The 26,328-nt window shown below is 39.2% G+C and overlaps 1 protein-coding gene across 3 annotated transcripts; it reads right to left on the bottom strand.

Moving 5' to 3' along the window:
• Positions 1–440: 440 nt before the first annotated feature.
• LOC134350138 (filensin) lies at positions 441–25,262 on the bottom strand. 3 transcript variants are annotated; one of them, XM_063055082.1, is made up of 8 exons: positions 24,828–25,262; positions 20,211–20,271; positions 15,988–16,083; positions 12,138–12,218; positions 7,544–7,764; positions 4,838–4,908; positions 1,703–1,837; positions 441–1,588 (listed from the first exon to the last, which is right to left on the bottom strand). In XM_063055082.1, the coding sequence occupies exons 1-8, from the start codon at positions 25,181–25,183 to the stop codon at positions 942–944; spliced, it is 1,668 nt and encodes a 555-aa protein (XP_062911152.1). In that variant the 5' UTR covers positions 25,184–25,262; the 3' UTR covers positions 441–941. The 3 variants fall into 3 exon arrangements, with proteins under 3 accessions (XP_062911152.1, XP_062911150.1, XP_062911153.1); XM_063055080.1 differs by having other exon boundaries at positions 441–1,837; XM_063055083.1 differs by lacking the exon at positions 1,703–1,837.
• Between the last annotated feature and the right edge of the window lie 1,066 nt (positions 25,263–26,328).

Raw genomic sequence — 26,328 nt, 5'->3', positions numbered from 1 at the left:
AAAATAGAGCCTTGCATCTTCAAAGTCCACACATCAAAGTGGAACACATTCATGGAACATAAACATGTTACGCTTAATAATTTATTGACAGCAGTTCTGTCAGTGTGGCAGTTCCTTAGTACTGCAGAGAAAGTATCAGTCTATACACACAATAAACTGGCCAGTGCGAAAAATTTTAAAAACATATAATTTTAGGTTTGCATAATTTTTGTTGTAATGTATTAGTATACAACCTTAATTTGATGCTATTTAACTAAAATAACCAGTTCACTTGAATTGCAATAAGGCACAAAACCATCAATTGTGCCACTAATTAAAATTAATAGAACTGAAAAATTGGAAGAGTGGAGCAAATGATCAACTATATAAGAGTTCTGACACCAATAGATCAGAAATATAAAAGTAATGCAAATAACTTCATCAAAACAAGTAAGCCTCAACCGGTTTGATTTATTATGTTTTGTTTTACAGAACACATTGATCACTGGCAGAAATTCATTGATAATTTCATTCAGGATATTTAAAACACATAAACCAATTAAACTTTCTAAAATGTTTCTATCATTACACTGCACACTTGACCAATTACATTAAGCCCTTTAATTGTTCTTAAGTATTCCTAGAAAAGTTCTGTTAATATAAATCCGTATTTATCTTATTAAAGTGAACTTGAATTCCTTAAGGAACTAAATGTGAATTACAACATGAAACAAGATTCTATATTGTCTCTATATTTCTTAATATTTTCTAAGAAAAATATCAAAAATCAGTCATTTTCATCAATAGCACACAAAAGTTGTTAACTGCTAATCTACCTTTTGGTGCTAGTACCAACTTAATTTTTAAGAACAATTTAAAGTTTTTTGTTATAAAATTACAGTTTTTAGCTTCGATCTGCAAATTACAATTTATAAAAACATACTTATTTTAATACAAATAATTTAAAGTTTCTTTGCTTTCCTATCCTGATTTGTCTTTTCTACTGTGGTTTCAACAATTGTGGAGGTTTCTTCATAACCTTGCAGTTTATTGTCTGTAAATGTCTCAACTGCTTCAATCACTTCTATTTTTTCATAGTATTTATACTTCGGTTCCTTTTGTTGCTTCTTATCTGATGGCAGTGGCTGTGCTGGTATGGTAATCCTGGTTTGTTCCGCACCATCTTTCTGTTCTTTGTGACTGTTATTAAATTTAGATCCCAAGTCTTCAGGGGCACTCAGATCAGGGTGTGGCTCAGATGGTCCACTGAAAGGTGCTGGCTTATTATCTGAGGGTTCTGGCATTGGTTGTGGTGAAATTGGGGCTGGTGCTGGTGGTGAAAGTGGTTGTTTTTTGGGCTCTCTGTTAGCATCTGATATTTCATCATCTTGCTTTTTTTTATCTTCATGCTTATCTTCATCTTCCTCAGTAGTGGACTCAAATCCATTTTCTCCATCACCGTCTCCATTGTCTCTTAATGGTGTAGGTGGACCTGGTTCGGGATGAACGTCCATGTCACCTAGATGGTGATCATCATCAAAAGTTACGGTAACTTGACTTCTCGCAGGAACTGAGGCACAGAAGAATGGATCCGTATAACTGGCTTCACCTGTAACCAACACACGGTGCCCTTTGGCATAAAACTCTGCTGCAGGAACTTCTGGTTTCTTGTACTTTTTCATTCTCTCTCTCACTATGTTACACAATGCATCATAAACCCTACTTATCTGTGCTCCATCTGGTACATCATCCAGGGCTACATCCCAGACTCCCTCCTTATCCTCCTTATCTTCCACATTTCCAGTTTGGACAAAGGTTTCTGAATACTCTTCCAGCACCTTTTCCTCTTCACTGGCACCTGAGACAGGATATCTTTGCTTTTAAATTATTTCCTTGAAAATGGCATTTGACTTGTGACATGTGACACAACTAAAGGCACATACATAAAGATAATATATTATTGTCCTTATAAACTGAATATTTTACTAATTATTGAATAGCTTTAATGAATCATTTTTAAAATCAAATAAGGGTAGAACTAAAAATCAAGTTACAAATAAATCTATCCTTATTTATCTAACAAGAACATCACAGCTTATATTGTACTCTGTATAAAACTTACTGAAACATTAACAGGAAGACAAGCTATCAATCAGAAGAAAGCTAGGCCATTAAAGACAAAGTTATGAGCATTCTATAGAGCATCTTAAAAGAAGAAGAAAAAGGTTGAGGGTGAGGAGTTCCATAGCCAGAGGTATTGTTCAATCAAGTCAAGTTAAAGGTGAACAAAAATGAAGGAATGAGGGCACCAGAGTTGCAGAATACAGAGAATTTTTAAACTACTTATCTGAAAGTCTGCAGTCTCTGGGGTAGTGGATGAACAGGACTTTGTACGTGTTACTATATAGGCAGCCGGGATTAGGGTGAGATCAAGTGAGTGGAGTGTAAACAAGGTGACAAATTTGAATTCATTAGAATAATCAAGTTTAGAGAGGAAAAAAGTCACAGTTGACAGTTTTAGATATTGACGATCTAGAAATAGGTGGCCCATGCATTAATTTCAAAACCAGTCAATGTCATACTGCCAGTGAAAGAAGTTTAAAAGAAAACATGATATAAAATTACTATAAATAATACCAAAGTATCAAATCTAGCTTTTACAGATACAGGTGACCTCTATGGTACGGAGGGTTTGTATTATTAGAAAACTATTCATATCACAGTTTTCCACAATGGAAGCCTGATTTCCCATTGAATCCACGTTATGAGTGGAGATGTTTTCTTAAAGGATGATTGTCACCACAACATAATAATAGTACTGAGGCTGTTGATTCATGGTAGGGTGTTGTTGGGGTGGGGTGGGGTGGGGAAGGATATTGGTACAACTTAAGAGACTGCCTTGTCAGTTTCCACAGCAAATCTCTTATGTGGCCAGTAGCTGTGTTGAAACACACAAGCGGCTGCAGATGCTGTAGTAAGGTGCACAGCTCTCCAACATCAAAACTTTGAAAAATTCCTTTGCGTGGTCCTTTAGGCTTTACAATTTGGACCTGAACAACCCGACCCTGTTCCAGACATCTTGAGGGTAAGTAATATGAAAAATGTTTGAGAAAAATACTGTTAGACAACAAAATGAACTTGTTGTACAAAAAAAAGCACATTCTCTGTGCATGCATCAAGAAACACAATATGGAAGAGATAAAAAGAGACAAAATTTGTTGGTTCTTTTGTATTTTGTGTTTATATATTTAATTTTTAGTAATAGTTTTATTATATTTTTATCAGATAAACTCCAGAAGAGTAAATATCATTACACATCTTGGATTTTTGGTTAGTAATTTGTGAATTCTCGGAAGAAGGTAATGTCGGAGATACTCAGCAGTTGGGCAGTTCCTGTGAAGAGAGAAACAGAACTAAAATTTGAGACCTATGACAAGTCATGAGCCTGAAGTTATGTTACTCTCTCCATTGATCTCACCTGACCTGCTGGGTATTTCTCCTATCTTCTGGTTTTATTTCAGTTTCCCAGTACCTTATTTTCAATTAGATGGTTCATAAGTGACCAAATGTTTTTGAGCACTTTCTACCGTTATTTGTCATGTTGCTATCCCACCTAAACCTGAACACTAACCTCTCTCAAGTTCAGCTATCATTATCCCCTAACACTCTGGCAGTTTCATTTTTTGTGCTATATTCAGAGAAGTAGCTAACAGACAATATTTGACTCCAAGCACCCAAAGAAGACATTAAGTAAAACCTCGGTCAAATAGCTAAGTATCACAAAAAGGAGGAGGTGGAGGGAAAGAAACTTGAAGACAGGGAGTGCATTCCAATATTTGAGACATGGCTGAAGACTGCACTGGGAGGACTTGGAAATTATGAGATGAAGTTTCAATTTTTTTCCCAAAGGCATTGGGGGGGGAGCGGTCAGGAAACGAAAGGACATTATAACAGCTGGAGAGGACATGATCATGGGGGGGGCGGTTTAGTTTCAAAATTTAGATCTGCAAAGACAAGGGCACTGGTTGAATAGGAATAGGTGTGGATTTAGATCCAGGTATACATAGAGAATCAGTTCTGAAGGAGAGGCCAGTGACAATTCCCTCCTCCCACTATCACTGCCTCTCACTTGCTATAAAAGAGAGCAGTCATCAACATGGTAAAGATAATTCACTTACATTTAAACCTATAACAGTACAGAATGCAAAGAACTCCATGAGCTCCTAATGTCAGGCAGAGCTGTGAGACATTTGGGACCCTGTAGTGAGATTGACTGCAGAATGACAAAATGAGTTGCAGTGCTGTATAAATATTTTTAATGGCTGTCCTTGAGATGGGGTTAGGACCTTTAGGACCTCTGTTTCCACATCTACACCTAGTCATGATGCCAATACAGTGAAGAGAAAATTTCAAATATCTGAGGTGCAAAGGGACTTGGGAGTCCTCGTGCAGGATTCCCTAAAGGGTAATTTTCAGGCTGAGTCAGTGGTGAGGAAGGCAAATGCAATCTTAGCATTCATTTTGAGAGGACTAGAATATAAAAGCAAGGATGTAATGTTGAGGCCTTACAAGGCATGGGTGAGGCCTCACTTGCAGAACTGTGAACAGTTTTGGGCCCCTTATCTAAGAAAGGATGTGCTGGCATTGGAGAGGGTTCAAAGGAGATTCCCAAAAATGATTCTGGGATTGAAAGGCTTATCATATAAAGGACATTTGATGGCTCTGGACTGTACTCACTAGAATTTAGAAGAACGCAGGGGGATCTCATTGAAACCTATTGAATGTTGAAAGGCCTCAACAGATTATTACAGAGATGTAGAGACAATGGTGGCATCTTCCTTACTAATTTTAGTCTTACCTTTGCCCTCTGGAAAATCTTGTCCAAACTTGTATTGAGAACTTGTTGTGAAAGGGCTTGTGGATTCCAATCTGAAAAATGAAAAGCATCTATTTTGTAGTTGGAAAATGGCTGATACTCCAGAAACACAACTGAGTAGCACCTCAATCTACATAATACAATCAGGTTCCAGCTTGGCTTAAGTAGGAAGTGTGGGAACTGGATTATGGGGCTCAAACTGACGTGTTTATCATGTAATTTTAAGGATCCAATCAAATTCTACTTCATTATTTACCTAACCAGTGCTCTACCAGATTGTTCATATATTCTGCTACATGAACACAAGTAGGATCTTACTCCAAAGTTGCTTCTTTAATCCTCTGTCTTGAACCCCCATAATGAAACAGGAATTCAATGGGGTGCTGCTGACAATGGCTACTAAGGACTCAACAGTAAGTATCAAAGTTTATAGTGTGTATAGCTCAAACTGCATTCATTGATACAAAAAACAAAACTGGACAGAACCCCAAACTGCATATTATGTGTAGGTTCTACCTGACTGGCAGGAAACTGGGCATAGATTAAGAAGCACAATAGGCAAACAAAAAACTCACGACAATGAAAAAAAAATGTTCCTGGAAACGTTCAAGTTGCAGAGGTTCTGTGTATATTGTAGATCCACAAAGAATGCATGGTACTTTCCATCAGTATTCAGGTGGTGATTATTATCTGTCATGTTATTATAGCAGTCTCTTGTCTCAATTGACAAAAGGATAAATTATTGCATAATTAGAATATCCAGCAGATAATTGTTTAAATTGTGCTCAGCTAGGATCAACATGTTTATGTGAAAACAGAAATGAACATTTTATGATCCACAATTTCCTACAATCCTCAAGTACACCTACATATAACATTGTACAAGCCATCAGCTCATGATGTTGTGTCAAGTTTGATCCCAACTGTGAAGACCAAGTCAGTAGCTGTATTCAAAGTTGATAGTTTCTTGATTAGTAAGGGTGTCAAAGGTTATGGGGTGAAGGCAGGAGAATGCGGTTCAGGGAGGTTATAAATCAACCATGATTGAATGGTGGAGCAGATCTGATGTGATGTATAGCCTAATTATGCTCCTATGTCATGGTCTTAACTGTCTGCTTCCCCCATATAATCCACTCCAGGTACCTACCAGGCTCTACAGAGTGAAACCTGCCCCTCACATCATTTTTAAACTTCTTCCCCAACCTTAGAATCATGTCCTCTGGTGTTTGACATTTCTGCATCAGGGAAAATATTCTGACTGTCTACTCTATCTATACCTCTCATAATTTTAACAACTTCTATCCAGGTCTTCCCTCAGGCACTCTAAGAAGAGCCACCCAAGTTTATCCAACCTTTCCTTATTGCTCATACCTTCTAATCCAGACAGCATCCTGGTAAACCTCTACTCTCCATATCCTTCCTTTATTGGGGTGACCAAAACTGCATGCAATACTCCAAGTGAAATGTGATTAAAGTTTTACACATATACAGTATGACTTTCTTACTCTTACATTCAACGCCTCTACCAATGAAGGAAAGCGTGCCATATGCCTCCTTTACCACCTTATTTACTTGTGTAGTCACTTTCTGTGAACAACGGTCCTGGACCTCAAGATCCCTCAGTACCTCAACGTTATTAAGGAGCCTTCCATCAACTGTATACTTTCTCCTTTCATTTCACCTCCTAAAGTGCAACATCTTACAGTTGCCCAGATTAAACGCCATCTTCCATTTCTCTGCCCATATCTGTAATTGATCTATATCTTACTGTATTCTTTGATAGTCCTTAATGCTATCCATAGCTTCACCAATCTCAGTGTCATCTGGATACTTGCTAATCCTCACAACATTTTCATCCAAGTCATTGATATAGAATACACAAAACTGAGTTCACAGCACTGATCCATGTGAAACACCACTGGTCACAGACATCCAGCCAGAATAACAACCTTCCACCCCTATCCTATTCTTCTTCTATGAACAAGCCAGTTTGGAATCCAAACTTGCAATTCACGCTGGATCCCATACATCTTTATCTTCTGGATCAACCCACCATGGAGTCACTGTAGGTAATGTCCGCTGCCTTTGTCACCTCCTCAAAAAACTTGATCAAATTTGTAAAGCATGTTCTGCCCTGAAGAAAATTCCCAAGCTGAATCATGCTTTTCCAAATTCACTTAAATCCTATCCCTCTGTATCCTCTCCAATAGCTTTCCTGCCACTGATGTGAGACTCACTGGCCTATAATTACCTGGATTATTCTTACTTCATGTCTTGAAAAAAGGTGCAACATTTGCTACTTTCCTGTCCTGTGCATTTCTTTCTATATTCTAGAATATATAGTAGGCAGTCAGGCTCTGGGGACTAATCCACCTTAATGCTTTTCAAAAGATCCAACACTACCTCCCCTTAATCTCATAATGTCGCATTACTGTATATTAGTAAGCTCCACTCTACCTTCATTATACTCCAAAACCTTCCCTTTGGTAAATTACAGAAAAAAATGAGGTAAAAAGATTGCTTCATATTGGGGAAAGAGCAGGGAGCGGGAATAATTAGACTGGTCTTTGACAAGGCTATAATGAAAAAGTTTTCACTTTTCTAGCTTAATCTCTCTGTGACTCTGTAACTTCAACATGCTATTTAGTGAGCATTCAAAGCAAGAACCATAATAATCCAATAACCTACTGGTAATCTTCATCAGCAATAAACTGTTTGTAGCGTTCCAGCTCATTTTCCAACGATTGTTGATACATAACAACTTGTCGACACTCATTGGCGCACATTTCCAAACTTGTCTCAGCTTCTTCTGTCTTCTTCCTCAGATCTTCAATTTGCTCATTGTATGACTGCATCTGATCCAAATAATGCCCCTCCATGCTCCTGGTTCCCTGCTCTTGCATTGCACCCTTTAAAAACATGACATGTAAATAATCATTTTTGTTAGACCATAAACCATTATTTAATCAGTGTTTGTTATTGGGGCAGGTGATAACAGTTATACCAATTGTCTTCAACTCAACGGTATCACTCTCACCCTGATCAGAAGATCCTAAAAGTTATGAATAGCCCTGTAGAAACTTGTTTCGATCTGTAACATGGGACTCAACTTCATAAAGTCTCATACTAGAGATTCAAACACATTTCTATTGAGCCTTTCATGACCTGAGGTCATCCCAATGCACTTCATCATCACGAGGGTACTTTTGAGGAGCTGCCGCTTCTGTAATGCAGCCATCCAATATAGTCTTTTTCAGAAGTCATGGTATTTAGTGTAGATCCAAGGCCCTAAATGAATTCTCAGATAGACACAAAAGTTTCAATAGCACTTTTCATAGAAATTCCTTTGGTCCCCAGTCAATATTTATCCCTTTATGAAAGTGATTATTTTGTCATTATCCAATTGCCTCAAAATACTTTCTTGCATGAGTCATCTATTGCACTTTCTCCAGCTCATCACTGAGGATCTTTCAAAAAGGCATTTAATTGAATGTAAGTGCTTTGGAAAACCCCCAAGGCCATGAAAAGCATGGCACAGATCTATATTTCTACCTGAAATAATAATAACATGATTCACAACACTGCGTAATATGCCCTTTGAGAAAAATCTGGACTGTGCTGTTGTCACTTCACAAAATCAGCTCTTTCTCACCTTTCTTAAGGGTAAAAAGTACAAGATGTTGACATAACAACAGAAATATAGAGGACATTACAGAGAACCATAAAGGCACATAATAAAGCATTCCAAACATTGACATACATCTGATCAATTCATAATAATGATCCTAAGCTATTCCTTTTCATAAATATACTCTGTTAATTCATTATCAGCTATAAATGTGAATGAAATATATTTTCTGGTATAGTAGTAACAGGGAGTGCAAAGAGTACACAAGACGCAAGTTGCTGATCTTTCTTAATAGACAAAATTACCAGATTCCTCAAGGCCTCAGGATGAAAAAGTTTGAGACTGCCTCTTGCTCCCTTTACCTCTATGAATGTATTCAGTCATGTAGAAGGTGAGGCTCCCTGCTCAACCCATTGCAAGAGAGTCATAGAACACTACAGCAAATAAACATGTCCTTTGACCCATCCAGTCCATGCCAAACTGTTATTAAGCCTAGTTCCATTCACTCACTCCTAGGCCATAGCCCTTCATACCTGTCTTGTCCAAGTACTTACTCAAACTTCCCACTCACGCCACTCCCTGAGTGAAGAAGATCCCCCTCAGGTTCCCCTTAAAAATTTCACCTTTCACCCTTATTCTATGACCACTAGTTCAAGTCGCACCCGACCTCAGTGGAAAAAGCCTGCTTGCATTAACTCTGTCTAATCCCCTCATAATTTTGTATACCACTATCAAACTCCCGTCATTCTCCAATGCTCAAGGAAATGAAGTCCTAGTGTACTCAGCCTTTCCCTAAATTCAGGTCCTCTAGTCCTGACAATATCCTTGTAAATTTTATCCACACTCTTGCAATCTTACTGATATCTTTCCTGTAGGTTGGTGAGCAGAACTACACACAGTACTACAAATTAAGCCTCGCTAACATCTTATACAACTTCAACATAACATCCCAAATCCTGTACTCAGTACATTAATTTATTAAGGCCAATGTGCCAGAAGCTCTCTTAATGACCCTACTTACCCATGACTTTCAAGCAATTATAGATCTGTGCACCCAGATGCCTCTGTTCCACTGCCCCCTTCAGTGCCCTTCTGTTTACTGTATAAGCCCTGGTTTGTCCTCCCAAAGTGCAAAACCTCACTCTTGTCTGCATTCAATTCCATTAGGCATTTTCACAGCTGGTCCAGATCACGCTGCAAGCATTGATAGGCTTCCTAGCAGTCCACTACACCCCCGATCTTGGTGCCATCTGCAAATTTGCTGATCTAATTTACCACATTATCATCCAGAATGTTGATAGAGATAACAAACACCAACAGACTCAGCACAGATGCCTGTGACAGAACAGTAATCACAGATCCTCAGTCAGAGAGGCAACCATATATTACTACTCTCTGTCTTCTACCACAAAGCCAATGTCAATTCCAATTTAATGCACACAAAATGCTGGAGGAATTCAGCAAGGCAGGCAGCATCTGTGGAAAAGAGCGAAACAGTCGACATTTTGGGCCTTCATCAGGATGACTCTAATTTTTGAAGCTCATCCTAAATGCCAAATAACTGAACCTATCTGACCAGCCTCCTTGTGAAATTTTGTCAAAAACCTTCCTAAAGTTCATGTAGACAACATCTACTGCCTTTACTTCATCAACTTTCCTGGTAACCTCCTCAAAAAACTCTGCAGTATAAGATTGGTTAGTGCCGATTACTAATAAGTGCTGTAGCATCTGCTCCTAGGAGTTCCGGCAGCCATGTGATTGCCTCAGTCTATGGGATGCGCCAATATATGTTCTTTTGAGAGCACTGGCAATGTCTCTATATATGTCTACACAGGCGGGGACACATTAAAGGCAGAATCAGAAATATGATAGAAGACCTTTCTTTAAAAATATGACATAGTGTTATGATCTGGAATGGGGTCTTGGAAATGCTGCTAGAGGCAGATTCAATAATTACTTTAATAAATGGAATTGGCTAAGGACATGAAGGGGAAAGAAATTTGGGCTTATAAAGGATGGACAAAAAATACTGGTCTTGCCGGCAATACCTGCACTCTGAATAAATGAATTTTAAAAAAACAGTGTGTTGTATTGCTCTTCAACAAACTGGTGCTAATATAATGGGCCAGATTGTCTCATGTGCTAAATCATCCAATGATGCTATACATAGATAGAATGCCTGAGAAGATAATCATCTTGTTAGTTCTTTAAAAATATGAAGGTACTGAATAAAATATGTTACGTCAGTAGGATTCATATTGACAATTTCATATACACTCATTTCCAATTAATCTCTTTTATGCTTTTCACAAGGCATGTTGCTATCATTCGACATATGGGACAGAGTTTAAATAACATGGGTTAAAACTGTATTAGAACTGACCTTTCCATGGTTATAAAATGAAATCCAAATGTCATTAATGGTAGAAATTGCACTTAATCTTTATGAATGAGAGAAGAACAATATTAAAGAGGTATTTTTCCTTCTTGTAATAAAATAAATTGGAATGGATGCCCTGACCAAACTAATATGTGTTGAAGCTTACTATATTCTGACAGACTGCCAAAAGATATTAACCAGTTATGCTGAATATACACAATCACTGCATATAGTCTGCAAGTTAATAGAGTAGAGGTTGATGCAGTTTGACATTGTATTTTTAAGAAGTGCCAATATGGTTGAGTTAATCTTTCAAGACCTATAAAAATTTTAAACACAAATATCAGAATTAATGGATATAGTGTCAAGTTACTTACTCATTTACTGGATGATACACATCCACACTGGGTGAAGTAACCAGGGAAGAATTATAAAAAAGAATTTAAACAGGAATACGTGAACAGTCTTTGGGAATAATGCACACGTCCAAAGCTTCATAGCACCATCTAGTGCATGGTCTGAAAATACAACTTTGTTGTGCAGTAACAAGAATTTGTGGTTATGATGAACCTTTAATGCAGTTAAAATCTCCAAAGGTGAAAGAGAAATTGTTGATTGATACTTCATCGTAGAGCTAATGGTTGCTGAAAATGCTCCCATGAGGCATTTTGAGATGCTTTTTGCACTTATGCAAACTGTTTTTCTTCAATATCTGACCCAATGGCAAGTCCATTCAAATTTTAAGAAACTTTGTTGCTCCGCGCAGATACTGCTGCTGCCCAGGATGGGACCCGGCTGGGTTTGAACTCAGGACCATCTGCCTTGAAGTCCAGTGCTAATGCCACTACGTCACCAGCCGGACCTTTAAGAAACTACACCTCATTAAATAGCTTATTGGCATTAAACCTAATGAAACTGTATAATTGCAGAGTTCCTTTACTCTAATTCCCAGATAGATTATATTTTGACTAACTCAGGTTTGCTGGACCTATTTTACACACTAACTTAATTTTATCCTGGCCCTGTGACTCACAGGATCAACTTCTGTAAACAAAAAGCATTAACTGATGTGCTCAGCAAGACAGGCAACATCTGTGGAGAGGGAAAAATAATTAGATTTTATAGTTCTTCCACTGCAGCTATGCACATGGTGGAGATCCCAGATCTGGCCTAAGACAATAAGGTTGACAACTGTGCTGCTTGGTTATTACTTATTCAGGACAGATACTGTTAAAAAAGGGCATTCATTTCCATTGCCTTGAAATGCTGCATACCTCAGAGGCTGGTGAATCATAACTTGTGGGGTGGTGGACTTGCTTCAGGACATTCATGTAGCTCTGAATCTCAGCTAGGTTCTGTAGAGAAGGACAGCAGAGGAAGACATCAGAAAATTAAGCAGGCTTAGCCTGAAATAGACTTAGCCCTGAAATTTTATTCCCAAAATCAGATTAGATAGTTTAAAAGGAGAGCAAGAGAATCCCTGTGGAATTTCAGTGTCCTGTTGTTTCCCAAAACAAAAAAAAGATATTTAATTATACAAAAGCTATAGAAATTAGAACAAACTTAAATACCTTCCTAATTTTCCGCATGTTTCAATTATCATGTCTATTCATCATCAAAGCCAAAGTCAAAGTAAAATTTGTTATCAAAGTATTATATGTTACCGTATATTACATTCAGATTGACCATTTCCATTCCATTCTGTCTTCTGCATGGAAATAATCAGGACAAGGACAGGAGATGTGGCTGAATTAGTTGGGGCTGATGATTATACCAGGAACATGCCTGCTCTCATTCTATCCATTGTGTTTCTATATTTCATTAAGTGTCTGTTCTCTTTTACTCATTTAATCTGCTACTTTCCATTGAAGCTATTCACATTAACCAGCTCCAGTGGCAGTGAATTTAGCATTGCAGTTACACTCTGAATGCATTTCTCTTGATTTCATGACTAAATTTGGCTTTATTACCAATCTCCCTCCCTGTGCTGTGTTTCTCTCTTAAACCCAAGGTCCCCTTCAAAGTCGAGTTTGAAATTGTCTTGAAGACATCCTGAAAATTGGCATCAGTTTTACTATTTTTCTTAGCTCATAATGAGGAGGTGTTTGTTAATGGTGAATCCTTGCTGCCCTGCTGGCATTGAACTACAGACTGGTGTTCTCAGCATCTAAGATGGAGTTTATTAAAAACATAATGAGGTAAGCACTTTGATTTAGGAGCGTGAGTTGTAGAATGTGCTGACCTCAATTCCTGAAGTCATGTACCATTGTGCTACCAATGCCTTACTTTGCAATGTGTCCAGGTCCCTCATCAATCCCTGGGCTCACAACCTACTTTGGTGCTTAAATAAACATTGCTTTTATTTTGAAATTCTCGCTATTGGCTTTAAGTGAACGAAGGATCTCACCCCATCGGTTCTCTGCAACCTCCTCCACTAGTGTAAATTGTTAAGATTTCTATCTTCTTTCATTTTTGGCTTTTTCTGCCTCCCTCGTGGTCAATTGCGCTACCGGCTGTCAAAACCAAACATCTGCAATATCTATCTACATATCTCTTTTCCCTTCTCCAAGATGATTCTTAAAATCTCCCTGTGTAACAAAACATTTTATCATTTATCCTGATATCTCCTTGCATGGCTCAATGTCAAATTTACTCCTGTGAAGTGGCTTGGAATGTTTCACATGAATTAAGCTACCACCAAAATATATTATTGTTTTTGTTGAACCAATGCTGGCTTTCTGCTGACAGTAATATCAGTAAAACATGTGGCAGAGATCCCAGGTCTGGCCTAGAACATTAAGGTTGACAACTCTGCTGCAATTGTAAGCAGCATTTATTCCATCATTTAGACACAGATTCTGTTAAAATTTGTCAGCAGTTTTGCTGAGCATTTCTCTTCCTTACAAAAGTAGCACAATGAATAGAGCTGCTGCCTCACAGATCCAGACATCCATGTTTAATCATGACCTCCTATGCTGTACTAGTTAGAATCTGTGCCTTTGCTTAGTGGCTGTTTGGGTTTTCCACTGTGCTGCTCTTTCCTTCAATATCCCACATTTATCTGCTTGGGAGGATAGTTGGTGCCTGTTAATTACCTCTAGAGTAGGCGGCGGCTGAGAAAATCAGGGGACATTACTGGCAATATGGAGAAAATAGGCTACAGTAAAATAAGGCTAGATCTGCGAGTCAGTATAAACTGTATGGGCTGAATGGCCTCTTTGAATGTCATATGACTCTTGAGGATATGCTTCCCCAGTGATATTACTTTTTTATCTGTGGCAATTTTATTGAGGTTGAGAATGAAAAATATGACACATAAATTAAACAGCCACAAGGAAATATCAGGAAAATAACAACTTCCCCTTGGAACAGAGAACATGAAGATCTGATGTAATCTGAGTTTCAAGATGATGAATGGTTTCGAAGGGGCAGATATAGTCATACAAGTCAGAAACAGGTAAAACGATCAGGTGAGTGGATCAATTACTGGAGGTCATAAATCCAAACCCCTTGGTAAATGATATGGAAGGAAGTGGAGAAGAATTTTAATTGGTTGGAAGGTTGCCATGTCGTTGTTGAAAAGGTGATTGAAGTCGATTCCATAAATAGACTAAAAAAAGTAGTTGGATAGGTATTTTTGGGAGGGAGAGCGTTTGGGAGAATGAACAAGAAGCAGAGGCCGTAGGTGTTAATTGGGCAGGAAGAGGAGGTACAGACACAATGTGCTGGATGGCCTCATTCTGTCATTTTTCATGATTCTGGATTCTATATTGTTTTAACATATTGCATCAACAGCAGTGCTTCAGAAACCTGCTGCCTACATAGAGAAATTCTGCTTACTGGTGAAAAGTACATTTCAAAAACACTCATAGCAAGTTTTTTTCTCTCATACATCTTTCAAAAACAAACCCTAAATTCAGAATCATTTGGGCTCAAAGGGAAACACAGAAAAATGAGATCATTCAATATTCTTACAGAGATTTTGATCTAGGTAACCATGGAATTGCAGATGAGGAGATTACAGAAGGAAGTCTTTTAGTGCATCAAGTCTGTGTCAATTCCACTGAAGAGCAAACCAGCCAAACCACTTCCCCATTCTTAGCCTGTATCTTGATATATTTTATCCTCCTTTAAATATATGTCAACTACACTTCTGACTTGTATCCACCATCATATCAGGCAGAGTATGCTAGTTCTTAACTGTTTAAAAATAGTTTTCCTTAAGTTTTCACTGGTTGTTTTGTCTCTCACCTTAAATCTGTGCTCTTTTATTATTGACTTTTTTGCTATTGATATCAGTTTCTTTTCATTTCCCTGAATTCTTTCTGTTATTAAAGATCTGCCCTTAGCCCTCTCTACTTTAAGGAAAGTACATCCAGTACTCCACATTATCATGTTAATTATCTTTTATTCCCTTATCATGTTCTATAAGGACAACTGGAATCCTTCTGCAAACAAGAGAAAGTCTGCAGATGCTGGAAATTCGAACAACACACACAAAATGCTGCAGGAACTCGGTAGGCCGGGCAGCATCCATGGAAAAAAGTACAGTTGATGTTTCGGGCCGAGTCTTTTCAGCAGGAAGACATAGCTGCTGCCAGGCCTGCTGAGTTCCTCCAGCATTTTGTGTCTAATCTTCCTGCAAAGCTTTGCCTTCTTTCAAAAAGTACTCTGCCAGAATTGGACAGTCCAGCTAAATGCATTAAATTCTAAATAGTACCATGTGCATATTATATTCTGTTTTCAAAATTAATTTGCCCTTGTGGAAAAGAGTACAATGTGTAGTTGTTTCTACATAACACAGATAGCATTTTGACCAAGAACAGCTTTTTATACTAGACCTTGAATCATAAATGAGAAGTTCCCATAGTTTCGTAATTCCTTTGTTAACATATTCAACAACATTATTCCTAGTTCCTTAAAGTTTTATTTTTAAGTTGAAAATTAGATTATATTTTTCTCCTCATTTTGTTCACCAAGATATTTCATCTAATGCTTCTCCATGTTGAATCTCATCTGCCTTTAATCAGAGTTAATACAATAAGCTGTTTTGATTATTGAGTATTTTGTTTACCAATACTGAGAGAAAATGTTAATTTCTAGAAGAATGATGCTTGAACATACCTTCATGTTTCTTTCTTTAGTAGAGTCAATATCTTCCTTCAGGAACTGAGTACGGACCTGGAGTTCCAGATTCTTTAGTAAAGCTTCATTTGTATCCTATGGAGAAGGCACACTTTCATGACATTTGTACAGGTTTGAAGGTTTGTGGTGATAATCACTGACCAACTAAAGCTTTTCAACCTCTATAACATGATTAGACTATCTAGATGCAGGGGGGAGGGGTGTTTCTGATGGCTGGGAAGGTCAGAACTAGAAGATATTACCTCAGTTTATGTTACATTGAACTAGAAGTTCTTCACTGAGTGGGTGGTAAACCTAGAAAATTTGCTCTTTGACAGAAAGCAGTGGAGGCTAAGTCATTGCTTATACTCAAGAAGGAGGGAAATATGTTTCTTAATGTTGATCAAGGAACATAGAGAGAAAGAAGGAACTGGGTACTGAGATGAATGATCAGCTGTAGTCAGTGGAGCAATTCTAAAGGGCAGAATTGCTTATTCATGCTCCTATTTTGTATACTTTGTAATGCCTCAGTCTGTGCTATGTTCAGATTTCTTCATAACCACACAGGGCATTGTGATCAAAGTAGATGCTTACTCTGCTAGTAGTCTTTTCCAGACTTCTAATGGACAAACCAATTATGGGGAGACAATAATCGGGGGACTATCTAAATACATTCAGTGGCCACTTTATTAGGTACACCTGTACAGCTGCTCGTTAATGCAGATATCACATCAGCCAATCATGTGGCAGCAATGCAATGCATAAAAGCATGCAGACATGGTCAAGAGTTTCAGTTGTCATTCAAGCCTATCAACAGAATGGAGAAGAAATGTGATCTAAGTGACTTTGACCACGGAATGATTGTTGGTGCCAGATGGGGTGGTTTGAGTATCTCAGAAATTGCTGATCTCCTGGGATTTTTGTGCACAGCAGTCTCCAATGTTTACAGAGAATGGTGTGAGAAACAGAAAGAAAAGCATCCAGTGAGTAGCAGTTCTGTGGGTGAAAATGCCTTGTTAATGAAAGTGGTCAGAGGAGAATGGCCAGAATGGTTCAAGCTGACAGGTAGGCAACTGTAATTTCAATAACTACACATTGCAACAGTGGTGTGCAGAAAAGCATCTCTGAACACATGTCAAACCTTGAGGTGAACGTGCTATAGCAGTAGAAGACCACAAACATACACATAGAGTATGTCTCTTAATGTCTCTCAAAGACTATGAGGAGGAAGAAGTAGCTGGTTCCTGAGGTGAACGAGCAATGAAAGTCAGTTGAGCAGCTCTGAAGTGCAGTATAACTTACTCCTGCTCCAATTCTCTGTGTCTTCATTTTGACTATGTAATGCTTCAGGCTGTATTATGTACAAGAGAAAATCTGCAGATGTGGAAATCCAAGCCACACACACAAAATGGTGGAGAAACTCAAAGGCCAGGTCTACTGAGTTCCTCCAGCATTTTGTGTGCGAGTCTGTATTAGGTTCTCATTTCCTTTTAACCACACAGAGCATCATGATCAACATATTTTCTGACTCTGTTACTGTATTAGTCTTTTCCAGACCTCTAGACGACAAGCCAATTATGAGGAGATGATGTACAGGTGGAAAAGGACTGTCTAAACATAAAAACCTGGCTTTTCAGAAGTAAAGCACTTCTGTATACAAAGACTGTCTAATGTTTAGAATTCTCTTCTGTGACTGAAAATTGATGCTGGGTCAATTGCTGATTTTAAATCAGAGACTAATAGACTTTTGTTAGAAAATCGTTAAGGGACATGCAGCACACACGGGGGTATTAGGTTAGGTCACAGAGCTGTCATGATCTCATCAATGGTCAAGGGACTGAATCAACTGCTCCCATTCTTTTTTTTTGCTGTGTTTTCTCAAATCACAGGTGTTGCATTAGTAGTGCTGTAACTAGCCACTTTAGGGATTACTTTAATATGGATCCTGATTTGCTTACATGTCAGTCTGCTCCAGGTCATAATATCCTGTCTTAGTCTTGTTCTCAGGCAAATAATACTGGCTTGCTTCAGCTTCACTTTTCGTTAGAGCTTATAACATGAACTAGCATCAAACAGAATGTAGTTCTCTTTCGCTGAAAGACTTAACATAGAACATAGAATTTAGAAATCTACAGCACATTACAGGCCCTTTGGCCCACAATGTTGTGCCGACCATGTAACCTACTCCAGAAACTGCCTCGAATTTCCCTACCACATTGTCCTCTATTTTTCTAAGCTCCATGTACCTGTCCAAGACTCTCTTTAAAGACCCTATGTATCCGCCTCTACCACCTTCGCCGGCAAGGCATTCCACACACCCACCACTCTCTGTGTGAAAAACTTACCTCTGACGTTTCCCCCGTACCTACTTCCAAGCACCGTAAAACAATGTCCCCTCATGTTAGCCGTTTCAGCCCTGGGAAAAAGCCTCAGACTATCCACATGATCAATGCCTCTCGTCATCTTATACACCTCTATCAGGTCACCTCTCATCCTCTGTTGCTCCAAGGAGAAAAGGCCAAGTTCATTCAACCTATTCTCATAAGGCATGCTCTCCAATCTAGGCAACATCCTTGTAAATCTCCTCTGCAGTCTCCCTACAGTATCCACAATATAGCATCCACTTAAGTGCAGTAATAATTCAAAGAGTGAAGGATTGTAAGAGAGTGAAGTTACAGGAAAGGTAACAAGAGGCGTAAGGTAGCTACTCAAACAAATGCTGGAGGAACTCCGAAGGTCAGGCAGCATGTATGCAGGGACATAAACAGTTGACGTTTTGGGCCAGGACCCTTCGTCAGGGTTTTCTTTAGTTCTCTCCACTGGTGTAGCCTGAATTGCTGAGTTCCTCCAGCATTTTGTTCATGTGTGTTGATCAAGATGTCCAGCCCAGGCAGAATCTCTTGCAATATTAGTTAATCAAACAGTCGGTTGTCATTGATTGAATTGATAAACAGAAGAGAATGTGCAGTGCAGGTGCAGACCCATAATATCATGGATATTGAAAACTGAAGGCAGGGAAAGCTGGAAATGTTCAGCAAATTAGGCAGCGTCTGTGGATAAAGAAACAGGATTAATACTGCAGGTTGATGACTGTACAGCAATTCTGTTAATTTTTTTTCTGTATCTGTGCTAAGCATTTCCAACACTTTCTGCTTAATTAGAGACGGAGGCTTTGTTTTACATGTCATCCACTTCTGGTACAGCATTACACCACTACTGCACATCAGCCTTGCTTTTGTGCTCAAGTGTGTGGAGTGAGTCTTGAGCCCATAGTGGTCTGATTGAGAGGCAGACGTGACTCAAAGAGCATTGATATTTTTCCTTGCTAATGGCCCAGTATTAAACCACAGAAGATGTTCAGTCATAAAGGAATCAATCAACCCCATATTAACTTCAATTGCACATCTTTGGCATTCAGTTGCAAAGACTGGTTAACTCACTTCACTCAAGGTTTCTTGTAAATCAGTAATCTTGTCTGGCAAAAAAAGGGGTATTGAAGGAAAACAAACACACGTTGAGATACTGATGAGCGATTTTCTCAATGAATGGCTAAACTGTCTCAAAGGTCACATGACCATAAGACGTGGAGGCAAAAGAAGACCATTTAGCAATGAGGCAGCTCAGACATTTAATCATGGCTGATTATTTTCTCCACTCAACCCGTCTACCTCTCCTCATAATCCTTAATCCCCGTACCAATCAAAAACTTATCAATCTTTGCCTTAAATACACCCAATGACACGCACACCCACAGCCTCTGGTTGTAATGAATTCCTCAGATTCACTGCACTCTGGTTGAAGAAATTCCTCTTCGCCTCAGCTCTAAAACCCCTTATTCTGAAGCAGTGCCTTTGGATTTCAGTCTCTCCTACCAATGGAAACATCCATTAAGGCCTCCTCTCCTCCTTGAATGTACATTCTACTCTTTGAATGGTAGCAAGCACTTTCAGTTATCTGACTGAGAACATTTTGTATCACTTGCCATCAAGTTTTGTATACTCCATTTTTAGTTGTACAAAACTTTTGATTAATTCACTTAAGATAGAATATAGCACAAAGGTTTTGGGCTGTTCTCTTATATGATGCTGTTGGTGTCAGTATCGATTCCTGGTCAACTAATGTATCAACTTCTTCCAGAGCAATCAGTCACCAGCTATATCCCAAAGCTCCTACAAAGATAGTTGTACTGAATTTCAGTGAATAGTAAAAGTGAAGGAGTTCACCTTAATTAGGTTTACAACACCATCCTGCAGCTTTTCATGATGTTCACATTCAGTCCTGTATCTGAAAGGACAAACAAATATTTGAAATACAGAAAATGTACAATGCACTCATGTTACCACTGTTATTAATAAGGCAGTCTTTATATACAAAACATAATCAGGAAAACCAGAGTAATTTAAGAATGTTCCATTTCACCTCTGTGTACAAAATCTGTTACTGTAATAAGTAGTTCATAATTCTCTTAAATTACCTCCTGCAGCAAGGGAATATTTTAAAGACCATTTTTGAGTTTGGTTTCATGCAAGAACAGAAAAGATTGTACAACAAACATATTGAAAATGGCAAATTACGCTGAATAATAGAAGTGCAAACAGCAGAAAAGATTGAACAGACTCAGTATTGCACTGCAAAACAGGAGTAGAGCTCGTAGCCCTGAAATCCTTCCCAACATTCAATAAGACTGTGGTAGATCTTTCACCTATTTTTATATCTCCATCCAAAGCTCACTCGCAATGGTTAGTAAAAATGTCATATTTCATATTTCAAAGAAATGTTTGAACATCTTGTACCATTTACAGAAATATTCCTAACTTTTGCCACATTTTATGTATGGAAGGATTTCCTTATTTGTCTTGAAAGACGTGACTGTAATTTATAAGCTGTGTTCCATTCTCAAACCATCAAGAATGATCTCCTCTATCCTCATACCATAAAGGATCAACTTATCCACAGCCCTCCAGGTTCCTGAGAGTGCAAGTGCCATTCAAGAAGGAGCTCTGAAAACTCACAGTTCCCTCACACAATCAGAATGCAGCACAAATTTCTATTAAAGCTACTTAACCATGAATCCATTCTCTCTTTTAATTTCATTGATTAAATGCCAGTTAACAGCTTTATTACCTTAATCAGCAGAATTGAGAGCGACAAACTGTCCTACAGGGAGACAAAGTTAGTCTTTAAACCATAGATTGTGACTGATAACTTGGATTTATTTCAATAGTGATTATAACCATCCCACTGTGTCTGATCCCTGCCATTAATGACAGCAGAAATATACTTCAAACTCCTGAATGTTGCCTCTTTCTGTCAAATCCCAGTGGAATAAAAGCATTCTGTAAACCTAGATAACTTTTGTTTTATTTCTCTTTTGTGCACATGAATGTCTACCCTCTGGTGTCAGTGTAAGGCTCATGGCCATAATAAGAACAGGAAATTTTTCAAACTACCTAGCTGTATTCATTGTGGAGAGAAAGAAAAAGAGCAAAGTTAATGTTTCAAGTCGATTGCCTTTTGTCAGTACTCAGAAATTTAGAAAATAGGCATTTTTATGCTGTGGGGAATGGAGAGTATTCAAGGTAGAGAGAACAAAGGGCATCTCCATGATAAGGTGAACAAGGGTCACTAAATAACGAAGAAGATAGTGATGTCAGCTGACAGAGGAAGATGAATAAAAATAGGAAAGAGAAAGTGAAAAGATGGTTTCAAATATAGGATATTTTAAATATAGTACAAAACATCCTGAGAGATATATTCCCTGTACCTTGCCCAGAAGACACACAGGTAAAACACATAAGTACCCTCTTTCTCTTCTTGCTGGAACAGGTCATGTTTCAGCACCTCACCATTTGTTGATGTTCTTCCTGCACTCATTGGCTCAGTTATTATTTGCACCGTGACGTGGTATTGGCTGAGAGGGTTATAAACTCAGCCTGCTCCATCTGCACTAGCCTCCCCACCATTGAGGACACCTTCAAAAGGTGATGCCTTGAAAAGACAGCAACCAGCATTAAGGGCCCCCACAACCCAGTGCATGCCCTCTTCTCCTTTCTACTATCAGAAAGGAGGTACTGAAGACACATAGTCCGTATTTTAGGAACAACTTCATCCCCTCCGCTATCTGATCTCCGAACAGACAATGAACCCATGAACACTACCTCAATATTTTTGCTCTCCTTTTGCACTATATAAACACACACATTATTCTGGAAAAGTCTTAGGCATATAAATCTATCTAGGGTGCCTAAAGATTTAGCACAATACTGTATTTGTCAATGTGGAGCATTGAAAGAGTTTGTAAATCTGGAGGGAGCAAAGGATGCTGGGAATGGTGAAGGGGGAGGGCTGTGGGAGGTGTGTGGGACAGGTGGCAGAGAAAGAGTGCCAGGGTGGAGGTGGCAGACGCATCCAGTCCTGAGACACAGACAAGGTCATTTGACTCCAAACAATTGGTTGATTATTTCTTACAAAATGCCTCTCTTATGCTTCCCACTCCCACCCCTCCTGCCCCTCTCCCTTCCCACTTTCAGTCCACAATAAAGACACATATCAGAATCAGTTTAATCATCACTCACTTATGTCATGAAATCTGTGTTTTTTTGCTGCAGCAGTGTGGTGCAACACGTAAAATTTATTACAGTACTGTGCAAAAGTCTTGGGCACCCTAGCTATACATGTGCCGAGGTCTTTTGCACAGTACTGTAAATATACAGACATCCCACCTCTCCCGGAAGTTCCGGGAGTCTCCCGCATATGAATAGTGGCTCCCTGATGCCTGCAAATTATGTACATTATCATAGAAATCAATTTTTTTGAGAGCGAGCAAGCACGAGAGCAAGCAAGTGAGAGCGCGAAAGCAAGCAAGCGAGAGCGGGAGAGAGAAAGCAAGTGAGAGCGCGAAAGAGCGCACGAGCGACCACGAGAGAGAGAGAGCGAGAGCGCGCCATGGCAGAGTGTTCCAAATAAAAAGAAAATATAAAACGTATGTCACCCTAGACTACATTAAAGTGTACCCCTGCCTAATAGGGGTCAAAAATAATGACAGTGTTGCTCGCTGCACTGTTTGCAACAGTGACTTTTCTATTGCCCATGGTGGGTTAAGACTGTAAAAGACATGTTGAGGCGAGTTTAACAGGTGTCATTCGTTCATTAGCATAGCTAACGTTATTTAAACTAGCTGGCTGGCTGCTAAGGAGCTACTCTATTGCAGACATCACACCTCTCCCGGAAGTCTTCCGCAAATTGATGATGCTACCTCCCTGAAATCAGTTTTTGCAGGGTGGGATATCTGAATATATAGTATATAGTTTATATAATAATTGATAGTATACTTTATGTATTGTACTGTGTTGGGCAAAACAACAAATTTCACAACGTGTCAGTGACTATAATTCTGATTCTGAAAGTACTAGTTTATAGGGGCAGAGTTAGGGCTATGGAGATCTGGGATCTCAATGAGTGGTGGACTGATAATGTCCCTCATTATCTAAACACGGTTAAATAATGCACATCATGAGGGAGAAACAAAGAAATAATCGAAGAAGGTGAATGAAAATCAAAATGATCATAGGAAATAAATAAAGTTAAAGAAACATTGAATCTGGGGAGGAAAAAACCATTTGTTGATTTAGGCTGCCATCATTAGTTAGACTAATATAATGAACCTCCTTTTGCATACTGCAGATTTTTCCTGAATTTAGATCCCTGTGATATAATTTTCACCAAGAAATAGATGAAGTATGGTGTAATCTCATCTGAAGGTGAAATGTTAAATCTGGCCTCTTAGCTGAACCTAAAATATTCCCAAGGCAGTACTTGAGAAAGATGAAGGCAATTTTCCTTGGTAAATTGAACAATATTATTCTTTCAATGAACATCAGTTAATAATGCAACAATCATTTGACTGTTACCATGTTGCTGTTTATTTCAAAGTTTGGCTGCCATGTTTTCCCTGTTATAATAGTACCTACTCTTCAAAATTAGGAATTGACTAAAAAACACCCTGACATGAAGAAATTTGCAGAAGCTGGAATTTCAAGCAACACACACAAAAAATGCTGGTGAACGCAGCAGGCCAGGCAGCATCTATAGGAAGAGGTACAGTTGATGTTTCAGGCCGAAACCCTTTGTCAGGACTAACTGAAAGAAGTTAGTCCTGACGAAGGGTCTCTGCCCGAAACGTCGACTGTACCTCTTCCTATAGATGCTGCCTGGCCTGCTGCATTCATAAAACACCCTGGATGAGTTAGAAAGATTTCTACTTTCCCTTTCCTCATGCTTTAGTATCAGACTTTCCCATTTTACTCTGGGTCTGTCCAACGCACGTTTCTTCAATTTTAAAATAACTTTATTTACAACAGTTAAAATAAAACATTTTTCTTGTCTAAAATAGATTCCAGTCCCTGCAGTGCCCATTGATCCCTGAATTCCTTCCATACACTAGTCGATACTACTTCTTCCGTCTCTGGGGTATCCTGTCAAGACATTAACCTTGGAAGAGGGGTAGGCAGTTGCTTGGGTGGATGGCTCACTGCTTGGACTTTGGCCAGGCTCAGGAGCAAAGTGATGACAGGTGTCCCAGCCAATTCACCCTCCACTGCACTGGGCATCTATGGATTGATGAGGCTGATTTACAAGAGGAACAACCTTTCAAATGCTCAGCATGGGCTACAACCTCACACATTCCAAATAAACATGATAAGTGGTCTCATCCAGACCACAGACATGCTGAACATCTATATCCTAAACAGAATACAGAAAGAAGGGTTTCTTTTCACAACATTCCCTTCAGTACGGTGATATGAAAGAATGCAGGGCAAAGTAAAGCAACAGATCCTTACTTGGTGCGATAGTCATCCAAAGCCCGCTGTGCGTCCTTCAGCTCCTGTTCTAGATGGTTAAGCTCATTGTGCAGGTCCCAGATTCTCTGCTGGTTCTGCTGAATTTGTTCAGTAAATACATCCTCGAGACCCGCAAGCTCTCTGACCTGCCGCAGACTTTCCAGTTGCTTCCCAAGTGAAGTGCTACTTTGGTTAAAGGTTCGGGTTCGATTGACGTATCTGCTAAAACGGATATTGAACTCTTCTAAGCTTTGCAAACCTGGCTTTGCAAAATCTGTCCCACTCCACATACTGAATGGGTCTGATTTTTCCTCTTTTGCCTTCTCCACATCATGTAGATCACATGCTCCAGACATACTGGGGTGCGAGGAAATGTCCACCTTCTCCACACCTGTTTGTAGGATGTTTGTATCAGAGTAGATGCGCTCTACAGCCTCTTCGCAAGAGGAGTGCATCAACAGTATTTGAAGGGCCAGCGCACTCCAACCAGAATAAATACTTTTCAAAGCAATGCAGATTTCCAGGCAATATGTGTATAGCTGTCATTGTTTTTTCTTCCAGCAGTTTTGAAATGCATTGTCCATAAATTAATCATGGATGGACAGAGCATTTCACTGCTCACAAGGTTTAATCACGTGCCTCCACAAAAAGCTTTTATTGAAAATCCCCATTGACACACATCGTCAGCTCTTGTGGTTAAAACTTGCAAGCCAAGCTAAATTATTTGTTTGTGGGAGAAGTGAGTGACACAGTACATTGTTCAGCACTTTAGAGACAGGATTTAGTAAACACTGAATGTTGTGGATGATTGAAGCATATTCAAAGCAGAGGATTGATGGATAAGAAAGAAACATTAAAGTTACATGATATGTAGAACCATAATGTCAAGGGAAGCTGATGGGAGACCTTGGGGCAAAAGTAACAATAAGCACCTCCTTGACCCCCACTTCCTAAAAGGACAATCACATTCTCCCAGTTTCTCTGACTCCATTGTTATCTGTTCTTCCTTAATTGACCTGCCATGTGGACTTCAGACATGCCAGGAGTCACACTCACATCATCTACATCAACGGAACTGTAGTGGAGCGTGTATCACGCTTCAAATTTCTTGGTGTCCACATTTCCGAGGATCTCACCTAGTCCCTGAACTCCTCCATCCTGATCAAAAAGGCGCAACAGTGCCTTTATTTCCTGCGGAGCATGAAGAAAGTTCACCTCTGTCCCAGGATACTGACAGCTGTACCATTGAGAGCATACTCACCAACTGCTGTACCATTGAGAGCATACTCACCAACTGCATCTCAGTGTGGTATGGCAATTGTCCCGTATCGGACCGTAAAGCACTCCAGCGTGTGGTGAAAACTGCCCAGCAGATTATCAGCACCTAATTGCCCACCATTGAGAACATGTATCATAAGCGCTGCCTGGGCAGGGCGAAAAGCATTATCAGGGATGCATCTCACCCTAGCCATGGACTTTTTACTCTCCTCCCACCCGGTAG

Source organism: Mobula hypostoma, chromosome 8 (genome assembly GCF_963921235.1).
Source record: "Mobula hypostoma chromosome 8, sMobHyp1.1, whole genome shotgun sequence".
In the NCBI taxonomy this organism is placed as follows: Eukaryota; Metazoa; Chordata; class Chondrichthyes; order Myliobatiformes; family Myliobatidae; genus Mobula; species Mobula hypostoma.
The sequence above is the reverse complement of the archived record's forward strand: the minus strand, read 5'-3'. Positions and strand labels throughout refer to the sequence as shown.

Excerpts from the sequence above, each read along its gene's own strand:
- LOC134350138 (XM_063055080.1), bottom strand. The coding sequence starts at position 25,183 with ATGTCTGGAGCATGTGATCTACATGATGTGGAGAAGGCAAAAGAGGAA. Across the intron at positions 16,084-20,210 it reads GTGTTGTAAACCTAATTAAG|GATACAAATGAAGCTTTACT; the intron begins GTGAACTCCTTC and ends CCTTCTCCATAG. Across the intron at positions 1,838-4,837 it reads AGATTTTCCAGAGGGCAAAG|GTGCCAGTGAAGAGGAAAAG; the intron begins GTAAGACTAAAA and ends ATCCTGTCTCAG.